This window comes from Sinohyriopsis cumingii, chromosome 15 (assembly GCF_028554795.1).
Source record: "Sinohyriopsis cumingii isolate HCF-2022 chromosome 15, ASM2855479v2, whole genome shotgun sequence".
NCBI lineage: Eukaryota > Metazoa > Mollusca > Bivalvia > Unionida > Unionidae > Sinohyriopsis > Sinohyriopsis cumingii.
The window spans coordinates 83,766,563-83,785,545 of record NC_142975.1 but is presented as its reverse complement, the minus strand read 5'-3'; the positions used below and the strand labels follow the sequence as shown (position 1 = coordinate 83,785,545).

General features: G+C 33.6%; 2 protein-coding genes across 2 annotated transcripts; one reads left to right on the top strand and one right to left on the bottom strand.

Annotated features, from left to right (window-relative positions):
- Positions 1-3,133: 3,133 nt before the first annotated feature.
- LOC149782219 (medium-chain acyl-CoA ligase ACSF2, mitochondrial-like) lies at positions 3,134-10,305 on the top strand. The gene is made up of 2 exons (XM_089933608.1): positions 3,134-4,167; positions 5,742-10,305. The coding sequence occupies exons 1-2, from the start codon at positions 3,253-3,255 to the stop codon at positions 6,471-6,473; spliced, it is 1,647 nt and encodes a 548-aa protein (XP_089789734.1). The 5' UTR covers positions 3,134-3,252; the 3' UTR covers positions 6,474-10,305.
- A 143-nt stretch (positions 10,306-10,448) lies between these two features.
- On the bottom strand, positions 10,449-18,590 carry LOC149782218 (uncharacterized). The gene is made up of 2 exons (XM_089933609.1): positions 16,712-18,590; positions 10,449-12,555 (listed from the first exon to the last, which is right to left on the bottom strand). Exons 1-2 carry the CDS (start codon positions 17,304-17,306, stop codon positions 12,437-12,439), a joined length of 714 nt encoding a protein of 237 aa, XP_089789735.1. The 5' UTR covers positions 17,307-18,590; the 3' UTR covers positions 10,449-12,436.
- Between the last annotated feature and the right edge of the window lie 393 nt (positions 18,591-18,983).

The following is an 18,983-nucleotide window of genomic DNA, read 5'->3' as shown; positions in this document are numbered from 1 at the left end:
GTAAGATAAGCATGATCAATTAATATCAACGACTTGTCAATGACTCTGAAAGTGGACTGTATCATTTTAGCGAGATTACATATTTTCAAAATAAAATTCCGTTTACATTGCCTGTCATTAATACAATAAATATTGATATATCTTTTCTTTTCTTTAATCTTTATACATTGCGGATGACAGAACTCTACATGGAATGACTGATGGTTTACATGCCTTGACTGATGACTGACATGCCTTGACTGATGGCTGACATGGAATGACTGATGGCTGGCATGCCATGACTGATGCCTGCATGCCATGACAGGTTGTATCCTTTCTCATTAATTGACTTAACAGAAGAACGTTGATACTGTCATACTATCGTGCGAAACCATCAAAATGCAAATAAACACAGAAAACATTGTATGACAATTATAGTGAGGCAAAGAATAAAGAAATGAGATGGTAGCAGTATATTACAAAGTGCTAAATTAAATAGCATCGAAAATAAATAATGAAATAAAAGACATATGTAGCTCCACCTTCTAATACACATTTACGCAAAGTGCAGTCGATTTTTTGCACTAATTTTCATTAGTCTAAATTCCAAACGACTTTGCACAATACATATGTTACATATTCTGCACTATTCTTGTGTTGAACATATTTCTAAATTATATTACACAAACACAAGCACGGTTATTTTATTACTATTTTTCAAATGTTTGCTTTATGGCTTATATATGAATGTATGCATGCATGCATGCATGCATGTATGTATGTATGTATGTATGTATGTATGTATGTATGTATGCACACATGCATGCATGTATGTATGTATGTATCTTTGTATGTATGTATGTTTATAAATATGTGTATGTGTTTGTTTGTGTATTTACGTATGTATTTACTTACGTATGTATGCATCCTTGCATGCATGTATGTATGTATGTACGTATGTATGTATGTATCTATGTATGTATGTATGTTTATAAATATGTGTATGTGTTTGTTTGTGTATTTACGTATGTATTTACTTACGTATGTATGCATCCTTGCATGCATGTATGTATGTATGCATGCATGCATGTATGTATGACTGACTGACTGACTGACTGACTTTATTTCCTCTTTAAAAAGAGATTACATCAGAATAAACAAATTCATGATAATACAAGATCATAAAATAAAACAGAAAATTGACAAAAATACAATAGTAATACTGTGTCAGCTACCGTATTGACAAAACGAAATATCTCACTGCCTGCAATTATGCAAATCTGCAGTCATTTGGCGGAGCAAGGCACTAATCTTTTAACAGTTGCTTGATGATGATAATATTTCGAAAAGTTAATACGTCTATAGTGTTATGTGCTTAACATTAAGTTCGAGATAGTAACGAAAATGAAATGAAAAACTTTTAACAGTGTAATTCTATATGTAGTTTTTTTTCTTTATATGACGCATGTATTTATGCATATATATACTTGTTTGCGCGTATGCGTGCGTGCATGCATTTATCTATGACTGACTGTCTAAATGACTTAGTTACCTCTACAACAAAGAGTATATCAGGTTGCTAAGATACATATTATACATATCATAGGATTATGAGACACATCATAGACGAGAACGCAAGCATGATATATACATCGTCAACTAATGTTTTTACAAAATGAGATATATAAATACAGAAAACCATATAGAAATCTCTTGGAAATAAACATAAACAAATACATAAACAAATACATAAACACACACACAAACAGCTGTCATACAACAAAATTTGCTTATTTGACAAGAAGACTTTGGCCTTTAATTGTTTATATTTAATGTTAATTTACTACTTACTTTTAATATCATGTTAGGGCATGTTAGTTGATAGTAGGGCACACATTTTATTGTAGAATGAAGCTATGCTGTTTGCGGTCACCAACATGAGCGTATCTGATACGTCATCGTCAATAGGCGACATGCAGTCAACCGTGCTTCCAAGAAGTGTCTCCAACAATATATATCGTCTTCTTGATTGAATAAGTTAACCCCGTCTCTCACTTCTAAAGAGTCAATCACTCTCTCAAAGAAAACGTTTCGTTCCTCAAGCAGCATTTCGCAGCCTAAAATAAGATGTTTGGCTCTGTCGTCAGTCTCTTTTCCACAGAGTTTGTATACCATAACTTTACCAACAGGCATGATATATAGTTTCATTACTTCAGAGAGAGGCCATAACATGGATGGAAATTTACGCCCAAGAAACCATATATTACTTGGTTTTAAGTCCAAATGAATGTTTCTGAAGTGAATTAAATCATCCCTCAGTTCCATATTTGCTCTCCAGGTAGTTTCTTCATGGTTTTGGATAATATCAATAATATGTCGATTCCAGATGAGTCCGTGTCAGACTGTAGTCATTAAGTTCACGTTGCATTTTTTGTGTGTTAATTCTATGTATGTTGACTACATCTCAAATCGGTTGACGCTGTGTGTGTTTATGTGCATGCGTGTCCGCGTGTGTGATTTAGATTTTTAATGTAGATTTAACAATAGTAGTCATATCGGTACGATGTTTGCAGTGTGCTAATACCGTTTTTATAAGTCTTTGATACGAGTCGGCCGAAGGGGACGCTCGAATCACTTCGGTCTCTTAGGCCACCGGCGCGTCCATTGAACTTATTCAAAACTAAATATATTATCCTCAGAAAATCAATTCCTGAATATTATAAACATTATTATTATCATTATTATTATTATTAGTAGTAGTAGTAGTAGTAGTAGTAGTAGTATTGGTTGAAGTAGTAGTATTAGTAGAAATAATAGTAGAAGGAGTATGAGGGGCTTTATTATGGAACAAAAATTGCATAATTAATTCTCCACATGGGGAGGGCACGTATAGCTTATCTCTTTCTTAAGGAACTGAAACCCATACATCAAACTAAAGAACAAACAGCAATACAGATATTTTATTCATGTTATATGCTGATCATTTAGAGCTTTAGTTATTTTGTTACTTCGTTAGTAGATTGCTGCACTTAGGTTTTGATTTAGTTTACGTTATCCCCTCTTTTTCCCCACTTCAAGTATACTAATTTATGGCCGAATCTCTCTGTCAACAAATTAAGCATGCATATATTTCTGCCTTCACACATGACTTTGTTTATTCTGGATATAACCGGATCTTACTAGAATGACAGTTGAAACTTGAACAAGCTTTACAAATTTTGGATTATTGGTACGCATACAGTTACTAAAATTGTCAGTCTGGTGTACAAGAAAATGTTATCGAAAAGCTACATTACCACCTTAATACAGACATCTGTACCATACAAAACAATTCCCGATTCTTTACAACAATGGGCTGAGGAAGCACCAAATGCAGAGGCTTTCATTTTTCTTTCAACAGATTTTAAGAAACAAAGTGTAACATGGAAAGAGTTAAACGAGAGATCGTGGGATTTTGGAAAGAGATTGATACAATTTGGTGTCAGAAGTGGAGATATAATCGCACTCAGTATTCCAAATCGTCCGGAATGGTTGTACTCGGCGTTTGGATCGGTGATAGCCGGAGCTATTCCAATATCTATAAACTTTTCATTTGCTGATGGAAGTGATGTTTTGGCGTTATTAACAAAGCTGGAGAAATGTTCGACCTTTATACTGGATCCGAGTCCCGACATTAGAAATTGGGATATTTTGAAAACCTTCATTGATTCATTTTCCCCAGATGGATCTGTGAAGTCAACGAAGATACCGTCTTTGCAACGCTTGCTGCTTCTATCACAACCTGACAGCAACGACAAAATTCTGCTTTTGGATGACTTTCTTAACAAGGAGGTTTCAAAAATTGATTTCCCTAAGATAGAGCCAGAACACATTGCCTTTCTCCTTCACACTTCAGGGACTACAGGAGTGCCAAAGGCCGTTGCGCACACACATCGCTCTCTTATGTCCGGTGGTTTGCACGGGGCTTCATTTATTACTCACAAGGACAAATTTTACTGTGATAGAGGCTTTGGCTGGTCCGGCGGATTCCCGTATAACATTTTCATAACGGGAGAAACGAGATTGACGAGATCCAACATGGCGGATAAAGTAGATGCGGCGGAGTTTATTCTGGAAGTTTTTCGTCGAGAGAAGTGTACTATTTTGACAGCTCTCCCACCTCTCCTTCATTCAATGCTTTCGAAAAAGGTATCCAATCTTTTATTTATAGAATGTAGACAATATGTAGACAATATGTTTGTCTATCAAGGACACATAAACATCATACACACCACTTATCTTCCCTTATATTTGATTGTTTGACTGAAATGTATACACAATTGGTAGCAAATCGTTATATATATATATATATATATATATATATATATATATATATATATATATATATATATATATATATATATATATATATATATATATATGAGTTACCTTATCAAAATGTGCGAAATACAAGTCATTCCATCACTTTCCTGCCATTTTATGCTCTGTATACATCAGTTACCTTATCCATGTGGTCACAGAAAAGGCCTTCATGCACATTGTTAAGTTCCAACTGCATTTGTTCCTGTATGAAGCACTCAAATGTAATTAAATAAATACATTATTTTATGTCTTATATATTCGCATTTTTAGGTTGATGTCATGATTTAGGTACCATTAGAAATAATCTACTCTCATCTTAGAATTCTTTATCTTACGTCATCTTTCTCTTTATGACTTTTGCTCCCCTTTCATCAATAATTTCAAGAGGTTACCTGGTGGTGTGACACTCTTTAATGGCGCGCTATCTAATGAACCGATCGTCACTGGTCCGTATGGTGACCATATATATATATATATATATATATATATATATATATATATATATATATATATATATATATATATATATATATATATACATGTGCGTGTGTGTGTGCGTGTGTGTGTATGTGTGTGTGTGTGTGACAAATATGAGATCGTTCTGAAAAGGGAGGGGAAGTCATAAAAGCCGAGTCTGTACTGCTTATACATGTGAAGTCATTTTTTGCAAAAGTTGTTATTGCCTATTGTTTTGATATCGATGTTTTTATGATTATTTGTTACTTAATTCTGTTAAGATGAACTTAAGACTGTTACAAGGGTGAATTCTTGCATATACGTGGCTCAAGTCCAAATCTGACCAAAAAAAAACTTTCGCTTTTCCATGTCTGGAATGCACTGGATCAGCAGTGCTTTCTCTTGACCATTTCCAGTTCGTTGACTGGCGATAGAATTCAGCATTCTCCAGATGTTGAAAGCCTGTTCACAAGAACCGAACAAGAATTGCCACACATGTGCTCTTCAGTACATTAAACAGCCATAGGACAACCCATTAATTAGCGAACACACTATGATAACTTTTAATGACGTGCATGAAACTGTAATGCTTCCTAAAGCTATTGCACCAGTTGACCGACCCATAGAAAGCACGTGCATACTATTATTAGACTGACAAATCCCTGTTATTAGTTATTTCCATCTTATTGACAAACAGTTGTATTAGATGAACCTACAAATAATGGTAGCACAATTTTTAAATCTGAAATATAAACAATACAAAATAAACATTTTGCCGAGTTTAACAATATGGTCAAACTCGATTGAACTTGTTGAAAAGTTTAGATGTGCCCAGTACGTTTCAAATGTGTTCAGTGTTACTGGAGGCAAAGCTACATTAAACAGTCTATAAATATAATCAATTTTGATCGTTTTTCTGAGAAAATGCTATGTCTTCCCTTCAGGGACAGGATGAGCTCATAATAGAGAGAATCATCACGACAGGACAACCATTATCTGGGCATGCCTCAACTGTTGTAGGGTCTTTATGTCGGCGACTCATACTCTTCTATGCAGGGACGGAAACCCTTTTGGTATCTGCCAAAGTCATCGACGAAACCAATATCGACGACCCGTATTCGAGCGGAAGACCTCAGGAAGGGGTTGAAATAAAAGTAGTTAACGATTCAGACGAAATAGTACCGATAGGGATTCAGGGTGAAGTTTACGTTCGCTCATCAAGTGTATTTCTGAAATACTACAATGATGAAGAGAAAACGAACAGTGTAAAACATCAAGATGGTTGGTACAAAACTGACGATGTAGGCTTTATAAATGAAGCAAGTGAGATCATTATACTTGGCCGGAAGTCAGACATGATGATCTCAGGTGGGTTGAATGTGATGCCCTCTGTGATTGAAAAAGTGTTGAAAACCCATCCAGGTGTGATGGATGTCTGTGTCGTACCGATTCCTGATTTCGTTATGTTCCAAGTAGTGTGCGCATGCGTGATTCCTATCACTTCCGCCAATAAGGATGAGCTAGAGGAATCCCTTAGAAAGTTTTCTGCGGCTCATTTGTTCGATGTGCTTCCTAAATACTACGTCTTCGTTGATTCCTTTCCGCAAGCAAGCACTGGAAAGATTGACAGAAAAGCCTTATCAATCAGAGCTAAGGAACGATTGGGAATCAGCTGAAAATGAAAATTTGCACCAAGAAGAAACCGAAAGAAATTCAATGCTTGAACCATTAATGCATATATGCATGTATGTATGTATGTATGTATGTATGTATCTATGATTTTCCTTTACTTCTGCTTGAAAAGAGATTCCATTTAGTTGTTCTCATTATTACATAATTGTACCAGGAACCTTATTGTCACATTAATTGATACACAGTCGACTAAACATGTAATATATATATATATATATATAGTTCCACAGTGTCATTAATTTCATAGACAGCATGATATACCCAAAATGTGTGTTATGTTCAAAACAAGATAATTTTTTTAAAAACGTCGAATAATTTGAACATACGTATGAGGTGCATCATATAATTAATGTTAGTAGTATACGATGTATTTAAATTTAAATATTTTTGTTATACATTAGTAAGTGATATGAGACAGGTTATTATATATATATCAACTAGTTATATGGCGCACAAATACAGGTACATATGCATAGGTGCAAAATGTATGTATGTAAAAATACTTTACAAACAAATCTTGAATGTCATCATTTTTAACTCTCCAAGGTAAAGATGAATAACGAAAAAGATGAGAAATTGAGAACTTAGGAAAAAATGCTTCGGTCAGCTATTGCAGAAATGTATCATGTTGTACCATAGGTATTGTAATTTTGGGTATGGCTGAATGGTTTATGAGAGTAGTATTACCAAAAACAACACATGATTCATTGTTTAATGATACATATATATTAAAAAAATTGTATTGAAAACTGGATAGACTGAAGCAAATTGCATTGTTATTGCTACAAGACGAGGCTATGAGTATATACTGACCTTATTTCACATGGATATTTAGCACATATTGGCATGTGCATGTTCATTTGTTTTTTCTTGTACTTTGTGCAGGGTATTATACTTTTGATATATACCAATTTTTTGTTGTACGTATACAAATGTTGAAAGACTTTAAACCTCTGAAAAAAATACAAGCAAAAATAATATTTTTGCTGTTGATGATGTGAACCTGTGGCGGTGATGATGATTATAATTTCTTGATATTTTATTTTAGTGTTCCCTTTAGTTTATCCTCATAGGTATAGAAATGAGATGGTAAATGACGAGAGAAAATGAAAGACTTGATATAGTTTTATCACTTAGTCCCTACTGCTTTTGTATCATTGCCTTCAAAGAAACTTGAATATATGTCAGTTGTTAAGAATCTATGACCTCTGAATTTCGCCATATTTTTATAAATGTGTGACAGACCACATTTTGGAATTATGTATGTCACATGTATGGAAGATGATCCTCTCCAGTTGTATCCCATTTATTATGTATTATTGACATAAACAATCTTAAAATATATCCCTTTTTAAAGTTTGGAAGATAATATGTAACATTTTTTGCTTGAAGTAAGACTATTTATTTATTCTGCAAAAATAATTGTTTCTTAAATGATCGTTCAGGCAAATTACAAAATTTGAAATGTGGGCAATTTTTCTTAATGCATGGCAGCAAAGTCTTCACGATTTATTACATTCACAAAATAAATGTTTCAATGCATTTTTAGAATTATGATGATGATGTATATCCAAGAAATAATCTTAAATATTCACTGTAAAATTGTACTTATTCCATATCAGATTACACGAATATCATTTTTGTCTTACAAATAATATGTGTAGGCTTTTTAATATGGGTTTGCAACATAGTTCTAATAATATGTGTAGGCTTTTTAATATGGGTTTGCAACATAGTTCTAATAATATGTGTAGGCTTTTTAATATGGGTTTGCAACATAGTTCTAATAATATGTGTAGGCTTTTTAATATGGGTTTGCAACATAGTTCTAATAATATGTGTAGGCTTTTTAATATGGGTTTGCAACATAGTTCTAATAATATCGCACGATGAGTTGGATGAAGTTGTGAAAGTGTGGAACATGCATATCTTTAGGCCAAGAAACTTGGCTATGCCAAGTGGACGCCCTGCAGTTTTGTACCAAATTCCTAAACTATATGGGACTCACAATTATCAGTCATTTGTCCCAATGGAAGACACTGACACTTGCAGAGCTGATAGACTTTTTAGAGAAACATATCCTTGTGACAATGAAATATTTTACTTATGTGCATTCATCTTGTAATAAGAGAGACTAGCATTCCCTACTGACCCATATGCAGGCCTAGATTTGTACCTTTTTCTAACGAACAGTATCAGGCAGGATCTTGAAAATCTACCGTGAAATCTTATTTAGTTGCTTATTAATCATTAGCGTAACAAAGGCTGTATATCAGAGATGTTTGTCTTTGATTATGAATTATAATTTATCAGCTCTATCAAACAATATTTAAAGAAATGGAAATATTCTTTTAGTTCCATAAATGTGTGGTTTATTGTACAATTTTATAGGCTGTGTTCAATAGCATGAAAAATTAGGGTAATATCTAATAATGTCTTTGTTTTCCTTATCCAAAAGGTCCCGCATACAGTTTTAAGAAAATAAAAATCAGTGCATATTTCAACGACTACTTTGAGAAAATATCGCGAAGTAATCAAATTGTACATTATAATATATAAATCCTATTTTATGACGATCCCATTTTTTATTTAGTCATGGATGCATGAATAAATCAATAAATAGATGGATCTGGTCTACTGTTTCTAAACAGTGATGAAGGAAATCCTACACATGGCAAATTTTTTACAAACTATGGCCGCTGTTGACTTTGATTTGTCAAATTGCTTAGGGTTTACCTGACTGCAAGTAATTTTACACAACTCCATTGTTCTGATTGTCTAATAATGTCAACTATAATCCTTGTGATATATCGTACAAGAAAAGCAAATGCATGGAAAACTCCATTGGGGAAAAGGAAAATTGTCAATCGAACATTTTCCACCTCAGCTGATAAACTGAAATGCATAAACAGAAAAAAGCTAGTAATGATTGTGAATTCCAGTCAGTGTCCCTTTAAAAGAGTTACAGGCTTTTGGAAACTTCCAGCTGGGACAGTGCTTTACACGTGTGCACATGCTGACCTAGTTAAGTAGATGTAGGCAGAAAGACTAAAATAATTTTTTGAACAAATCAAGTGTATTAGAAAGTTTACCAAAAATTAAACATAAAAGATAAAAGATTATGAATGCACAAAAATGTATTAATGTATCGTTTACAAAATGCATTTTCTTATGCTATGAAGGAAAATAATTTTTAAAAAAATGAAAATAATCACAAATTTTGTTTTAAAATTTAAAGGTTCCGGTAGGATGTGTTGATAATGTTCATTGTGATATCTCTATACCCGATTTTTAATATAGTAACATATCAAACGATTTCTTGCAAACATGTGTCCCTATGTTTTATTTAAAACAGTTTTAGCATTGCTTCACGCTATCTATGGTTAAACGGAAAAGTCCCTTGAGGGACAGGTAATCAGATACTATTTACTACATATATAGTTAATGCTCTGTGTTTGGTTTACAACCTAACAAATGTTTTCAAGTACCAAAATATTTATTTAACCTTGATAAGTGCCATATATATTGCTATTATGGATTTTGGTATAAGGAAAATGTTCATTGGAGTGAGCTTTTGTTAACATAGCTGTATATAGTTGATCTAATTATGTTTGGTGAATTGTAAAAATTAGGTTTAGTATTGAGAAGTATCAACCTTATGGAGATCATACTATGTTGTGTCACACTATACTTATTTCAGACAATACTAATAAATGGATTAAAAAAAACATGCAATCAACAAGTATGTTCAAATTTCCTCAAAAGGTTATAAGTGCTACCAAGTGGTCCAAGTGGACCTGATACTGCTAACCGTGTACTGGCCTTGATACATACCCCATTAAAAGTATAAGAATGAAGTTTGACCAACATCTCAGCTTGATCCAAAACATTAAATGTCATCAATATTTTGTACCCGTTATAAAGTTTCTGCGATGGTAGCAAGTAACAACTAATCTAAGACAAGAGTAAGTCGTTTATTGGTATTTGTTTTGTAAGTAGCACATTCTAACAAGATTTTATTAACAAATTCAGAATAGCAAGATTAATCAGTTTCTTTAAAAATAACACCTCTAGTATATTCACAATGTCAACCAGTTGGAGACAAAATCCAGTTTTTCCCTAGAGGTGTAAGACTGAGAGTAATAAGTCACCTTTATGTTAGAACTGGAGTAAAAAAGAAATATCCTCTTGGTGTAAGAACTGTTTGTAAAATTAAACATTTTGGGATTTCTGAAGCACACATGAGGGTAAAGGGAAACCACTGAAGATCCAATCCCACGTGTATGGAACTTTTCATCTTGAGTATACATTTAATTCAAATTGTGTCTGAAAAAGTTGCTATGTCACATTTTTGGTCAGTGTATTTCTATAATTCTTAATATACAAAATAAATTAGTGTAATGCAATTACATGCATTCTAACAAAGTTTACTAATAACCAGCATTCAAAATGGGAATTAGTTTTGACACAACTTGTGATGTGTGACAGTAAAGGTAGATAAACAATATGCACAGAGTATGCTGGTATTCTAAATTTCTAAAGACCATAAAGTCTGACATATACCAACTGTCATCAAAATCTGTTTTGAAAACATCTAAAACAGAAATAAAAAAGCACAGATCACTTCATTGTTATATTCTTATTTCACTGGCAATAAAATTCATCATGCTAGCTTCACATACTTCACCAGAATTTTACCTGGTAAATCAAAAAGCCAACATGAGCCCATAATACCTCTTTATTATCCATAGATTTTATCAATGGATTTGTATCATTTATCAAAACATGGACTTTGGTCAAATTATGTCACCTGGTTTAAGGGTAGTCTTTCTAAGTTTTGTTTCAACTTTTAGTAATACAAGTAAAACCCATTATAACAAGATTCGTTATAATGTGATTCTGCTTATAATGCGATGGCAGCATGGCTCCCATTTTTTAATTGAAGGTGACCTCTCTTTATAACATCCTAAATACATGTTCTCTGAAAAGAGATTTATTCGTATCCCTAGCAGATTATATGATCAAGAGGTTAGATACAACTAATTACTTTGAAGATTCAATGCATTTATATGGGGGAAGTTTTTCAAAACATTTGTTAACACAATCCCACTTTTACCAGTAGGTTAATTTTTGCACCCCGACCATCGCGTTATAACGGGTTTTACATGTAGTACTAATACTGGAAAGAAGCTCAAACAAATCTGAGATACTGTCCTCAGGATGTTGTCACTTAAATTTGTTTAAATGCAGAAAAGATTTGAAATAGACGTGGAAAACAGCTAAATATGACGCATGACAAATACAGGTCCATAGCATATTAAGACAGATTAGCTTACAAGTCAGGCGTCAGCCTATATCTAAATATATTTATAAAAAAATGAATAGTTGTCTATCCTCAAAACGACAATCTGTACGTTGCTCATGCTTTTTGAAATCAATGATAGTTCAAAATGAACCAAATTTTAACACAACTTGTTTGTATCATCAGCAAACTACACATGTTCAAAGACATCCATCACCAATAATGCATTTTAACCAAATGGATGAACGGCACGCAGTTTTGTAACACATTTCTATATTAAATACAGTATGGTACTATATAGCCAAACATACACACATGCACATACAGAGGAAATGAATTTAGGAATATGTACAAAATGGAAAAATATGAACAAATTCAGGTGAACTAATACGCTGAAACTAAAGGTGCAAACAACTACTATGAAAATATATTCAAGAACAGTTATGCAAAAGCATATTGAAAGCAAGAATACACTTGATTCTGAATATATAACACACTATCCTTAACATCATTTCATAACATTTTCTGTGAAAAAAATAAATGACTGTACTGCATAAAGTTACTTCATAGTTATATTATATCCTTGATCCAGATCCGTGATTCCAATATAACATTGAATTATCTGCGGAATTCGACAAAGCTCTCTTAATATGATGGTAATTCAAGAACACAGCCACAGGTGTGTGCGATTGGTCTCCTTGTGAAATCAGAGTCACAACACACTAACCGAACACATATCCTTTGTACAGTCAATTGATCAGCACCTGCAATAAATCAATATAATGTTATTCAACGGTATGACCTTTAGATGTGCCTGAAAGATTAACACAAAATTCTAAAAATATGGATTTATGGGGACAGATCTGAAGCATAATTATTTAAGGTTTGGGGAAGTGTCTAAACATTCGTTAGCTATACATCAAAGGTCTGTATTAGTGAACAGTGTATGTCTTCAAAGTTCTCTCTATGCAGTTCTGAATAATTTTAGAGTCTAAATATCAGTTGTTAAATGCCGTTTTGTTCTCATTCTTTGGAATGTTTGTTCATATACTCGAAAACAACATTTCCAGCTGCATGGTGAAATTCAGGCAAAAATCAGCTTGAGCTGCATTGTAAATCAAGGCTGTTTGGAGGATGTGGCAAAGTTTGGATGATATTATCCTTCAAGGAGTCTGTCAAGATTGCAGATTTATGTGCGGATGCAATGTCATATAGTAAGTTACATCGTGAGTACCGGTCAACGACCACTGGCAACACTTTGAAGGAAACAAATGTCCAGTGATACTAGTTGAATCAGGCATCAGTATATGTTTGAACGAGCCATTTGCATAAACAAAATGCATCTAAAACTATCTTGACAATACAACTATGTCAAACAATTTGTGATCTTTGCTTGTTTACTCCAATCCAAACTTTATAATCTTTCTCTATTGCTAGGTTAAACAAAAGTAAATACATGTTTTGTCACACGTGACAATTTCATTAAAATGTTTGTGAACACCCTGTTCATTTTAGGTGAATAGATATGTGGCAATTTCAACCGGACTAACTTTTGATTTTGTCAACAAATGTGGGACATTTCTTGTAGAATTGTTTCTTCTTCTTTTGGCATTGTTTAAGTCATCATCATTTACCTACATGTTTGCTACATACTTCTGCTGGTGTCTAGCATGATGCACAAACATTTCATAGCATGTTACTTTGTCTATTGATTGTCATGAAATTGATTGACAGGTTCAAAGAAACTAAAAAGTTATATCCAAATATTCAGAACGTTAAAAAGCAATTGTATGTAAGTTAACTTGATATTTTATAGAATTTTCCTGCATATATTCTTTTACTTTCTCAGGTTATGTGTTTGTTTTATTTCACAAGCTACATTAAGCACAGTGATTATCTTGTAAATGAATAAACATCCTTGGAACTATTAAGCATTATTAATTGGAGATCTCTTACATGCCATGCCAGGTAATGCGGAATACTATTATGTTGCATGCTCTTAATTATTCCCACTTGTTAATGTAACCAGGAATGTGTAAATTTGAATATACAAATCCCTAACTTACATTGATTTATTAAATACAAAATCCACCATGTTTTGTTATAGAGGCTAAAACACTTCTCTTGTTTGAGGTAATTATCTCTGTGGTAAATACAAGCACAGAACCATTTAATAATCTGACAAAACCTTCACTTTTTACTTGATATTTTTATCACGGATGTGGTATATGCATTATTTCAATCAATTTGAGTTTTCTTTTTAAGTTACCTTTATGCTTGTTGCATTTAATCTTCTTTATCATATGACTCCAAATCATGCAATATAGAACAAAAAGGAAGTTCGTTTCGCTTGAATACTACAAGAAATTCTAAGAAACTCTTCCAGTATTGTGAATAAATTCCCAAATAATTCAAGATGTCCTGTCTCAGGTCCAAAAGTATAGAGTGTTCTGAATGAATTCGAACAGTCTTGAATGTCCTGATGAACAATTATGTAATCCAGAATGTCTTGGAATGAACTGTCAATAATCCCAAAGTAGTGTTTTAGTCCTAAAAGTTAATAAGCACTTTGTAATTCCATCAGTTCCCACTAACTCATACACAAGGTCAAGTGATAAACTCAGATTCAAGTAAACATCTTGTTTACTTCTTAGAAATATGACAAACGTCAGATTGGAGCAACCCTCAATCATGGAAAAGCTTTTGCACACAATATCGATATACATATCACTGTTCTATGTCGACATTAATCAATTTGATTAGCCGCAAGTATATTTTCATGCAGTATTGTTTATTTTTATTGATACTTAAGCATATGATTACGAAAATGATGACAAGTGGAGTGTTGGTGGGGGGGGGCGGACATGGATCCTTTTATCAGATCAAAATATCTCATAGACATAATACATGTAATGACGTAATCATATTTAGTGCCCAACTCGTTCTTCTAGTCATATTATTTGATGACCAAAATTTATGAAATGCATGTACTCAAATATTACTTTGAAAATGATTTTTAAATCAGCAATATAAGATATGAAGGAGGCATAGATCATCGACACTTACAGTTCAGCCAAGTAAAAAACTGTAAATTGCAATGTATAAAAAAATGAAGTTTTGTTACATAAATTAGTCACACTCTGCTTTGAGCCATGTTTCGATCAAATCATTTCAACACCACAAAATAATGTCTGGTACGTTTACTTGATTTACTGCGTTGAGGCCTAATGTGATGACGGGGCCATCCTCTTGACTAGAAACAGCACCATACTGCCTCATCACATAAATCTCTTGTGACATCTTATGTTACATAATCTTATAAACTGCTTCATTTCATTTTTGCAGGCAAGTTATATTACACTTATTTAGATATCTTATATACATGTCAGCTAGATGTATTATTTCCATCGGTGTATGAATACTGTATGAATACCAGGTATGAACAGTTCAGTGGTATTTCCAGTAGAACCTATGGCATAACCTTATCATCAGTTCGTATGGCTTGATGCATTTGCACTAGGTACACTGATTGTGCAACATTTGACAAACCACAAGGTGCTGTCATGATGGACTGAAACAGTTTGTGGCAATGTGTGTACACACAGCCACTACCTGCTTCAATCCATCATATATGTAACCATGTGGTCCCCACATTTAAGGAAGCATGGTGATGGTTACTAGTTTAAAAGTATAGATGTTCTTGAGATCAAACTTTGTGCACAATTTAATTGAACATATTCAACATTTCAAAAGTTATTTAGAAGCAGTTATAGTTTTTAAGTAAAGAGCCATAACTCCATCAAACATGAAGTCATTTCAGTTATAATCCCAGTTAATCAAGGCAGTTTTGCATCATCTTTTGTATAAAGTTTTTAATACCATATGTCCAAAGTAAATGAATGGACATAACAATTATAAGTTGATAAACGGAGATAAACTTGAAGCAAATATATAAAATCAGATTTTGTTAAAAATGTTACTTGGTGTAAGATATTCCAGATGAACATTGTAATGTACCAACTTCAGCTTAAATACACTTAGTCTTTCAAATGCTTGGTGGAATCAATGTGGGGTGCAAGTATGTACTTATGAAAACACAGAGGTACCACTATGTCCCTTGGGATGAACAGCACGGGCATATAAAGACCACACTGACAACTATAACTACACAAAAATGAGAGCACAGCACAAAAGTGAAAATCAAAACATATCTTCCTCAGACGGTCATCATAATGTTTGTTAAATTCTCAAGCTGGTGCAATCCATTAGCTGCTGTGTAGTAGTAATGGGTGTTAAAAGCTAAGGATGAACATGGTTACAAAATGCTTATTACTTGGGTAACAATAAACGTAACCTTTTCGTACCCAATATGGTTCTGTTTTACTTTTCTTGCAATATATCTGAAAACAGTGGTGAAGATGTGGTATAAAAAATGATACCGGCCTTAATAGTTCACCCTTTTTCCATCCAAAATTAACAGATTTGTTATAGAATTATGTATTTTGGTGGCTAATCAACTGAAATGCAATGCAATGCAGTTGATTAGTTGTAGAAAACATTATGAAAAGTTCTTGACTTCAAATATCTAGTTCACAATGTCCCCATAAATCCTCTGCATACCAATCAATCATCTACACAAGTATTATTTCTGCCATGGATATATTTACTTTCATCCTTAGACAATGCCCACTGTCCTATGTAAACTCTCATCAAACTGCCTGCATATCTAATTAAGTATCCAATATTTGAAACCTACACATTGCCAAAATTAGTCATGTGAGAAAAATACTGAAATGGCCTATTCTTCATCATCAATTGTTTTCTCCAGTTATTAATCTTACTACATCCTTGGGGACTACTACTTGATGAGCTTAACTAATTATTCATATACTATGAGTTTCTTGTACTTTGCATGCTTACCTGTGACAAATCTCAAGAAGTTCCTCAACATATCTTCAGAAAGAACTTTAATATACTTCTTCAGGTACTGAACATTTTCACTCTGAGCACCGGACAAGTCATCTGGAACATCAAGTATCTGCAACATGTTTGTGCTGTTGTAGGAGCCAGACATGAAAAATAATTTACTATGATCTCCTGGTAGCAATGGTTGAAGATCCAAACAGAAAATATCATGCCAACATTCAGCACCAAAGGCAGGTGCCTGGATGAGCTCGTTGTGGGCGACCTGTTTCAGTATTGTACTAATGCTATCTTTGGTTGGTCTGTGACGTACATCATGAGATTCACAAGCTTCAAGTATATCGTCGAGGTTTACAGATTCAAAGTCAGTTGATGCTTTCATTAATACATCCCTTTCCATGTCAGAAACATACTCCATAAATGTACTGACAAGACAGTCACTGTATATATGACTATTGCCTGGACCATCCATTGCACTTGACAGAAAAGGTACAGCAAGCTGAATAGGGAAATATCTCTCTTGTTTGTACCCAAGAACAATTATTCTGGCACAATCTTTCCATTGTTTGTCAGTCATGCTGTGAGAAATCATTGGAACTTTAAAATGATTGCCAACTGTCCTTGTTTCATAGAATGTATGCCAAAAGTATGATAGTGCATCGCGTATAATACCACCACTGTCCTCCCCAGCCTCTTTTTGACCACTGGGTAATATAATTTCTACTTCAATTCTGTGCCTCTTAAATCCAAACTACTATTCTCAAGAAGAATTCAATAAATTCTTTGAAAGCATGTCCTCTAAGGAGCTGAATTACTTTCACACATGTTCCTATGGTATCATTTAGGTCAGACATTTCAGATGTTGGATTTAAGAAGGAGAACATAACCTCACTGGGAGTGACCATAAGTTGCCATATCATGGGACAAAGGAATCCCTATAAAGTTATTTCTTGAGGAATGGAACTTATGCTAAAGTCACTGATATCAAATGTAAACTGATCCAGCTTGCGTCGCATTGACTCTCCATTAGGAAAGAATATTATGTTTGCTCATTCCAGTAATGCTGTCATTGTAATGTGCAAGTCAAGTTTAAGTTGTCTTGTACCAACACCATTAACTGTTTTGACTCTGTTACTAGATCAAAATCCAACCATCTAACTTATAACCTTTACTGTACGTTCTTCGCATTTCGATTTCCAGTTAACGAAAGATACCTTCCATGAGACTGATTATTGTCTTCACTATCAACATTACATTTCTTTGAACTGAGTCGATGTTTCAACCGCATCAAAAGATTACGCTTTCTATCCTCGCTTGAACTTCCTTTCTTCACCAATTCTGAAGCTACAATGCGTCTAGGAAAGGCAAGCACTGCTATTTTGTCACCATGCTTAGGAACATATTCCTTTAAATCCTCATCTGTCACCAGAGGAATGACAGACTCGTCAACCTATAATGTTGGAATAATGACAAGAATGATGATAAATAGAAGAAGAATGGGTTGTTTTGTTTAAAATATAAATATCAATGTTGCCCCTAAAGATCACAATAGTTGATATTAGTATGTGATGCTGGTACTTCATAGAGAGATGGAAAAATATAGGACGGTGTAAAAATAAAAATAAAAATAAAATTTGAAAAGGAAACTTGGAGATTTTTCGGTCTCTTTTTAATCTTCCTCTCATGATATACAATAGTTTAGTGAGCATGCAAAAAAAAAAAAAAAAAAAGCTTTTCAGAAATGAAGCTAAGTTTTACATTTGTCAAAACAATGGACCAGGAGGGAGAAATCGTGGACCTCACTCCACAAAAGAAACCCAAATGTTGAAAAAACAAGATATTAAAAATTATAAAACACTGCATACCAAAAACGTCAAAGTCCAAACAAGAGTCATTGAATGTGAATTATGCTCTATTGCTGATCTACTGAGTCTCATAACCTTTATTCCCCAATAACAATATTTTCCAATTAGCTGCTGTGGTGGATATATTCAATGTCGGAATGAGATTGGCACCAATTCCATTTAGGACAATCAATACTTTATTTAGAACCAACACTACATCATAAGAAATCGCCTGGAGGAAACCCCAATAGTTTTCTGCTATCTTGCCTACAACAACGTGCGATGGACAGATATATCCCTCCATATGGCAACTTATGGTCACTCTCTAGATAATAGCAGTGAGGTTATGTTCTCCTTCTTAAATCCAACATCTGAAATTTCTGACCTAAATGATACCATTGGGACATGTGTGAAAGTAATTCAGC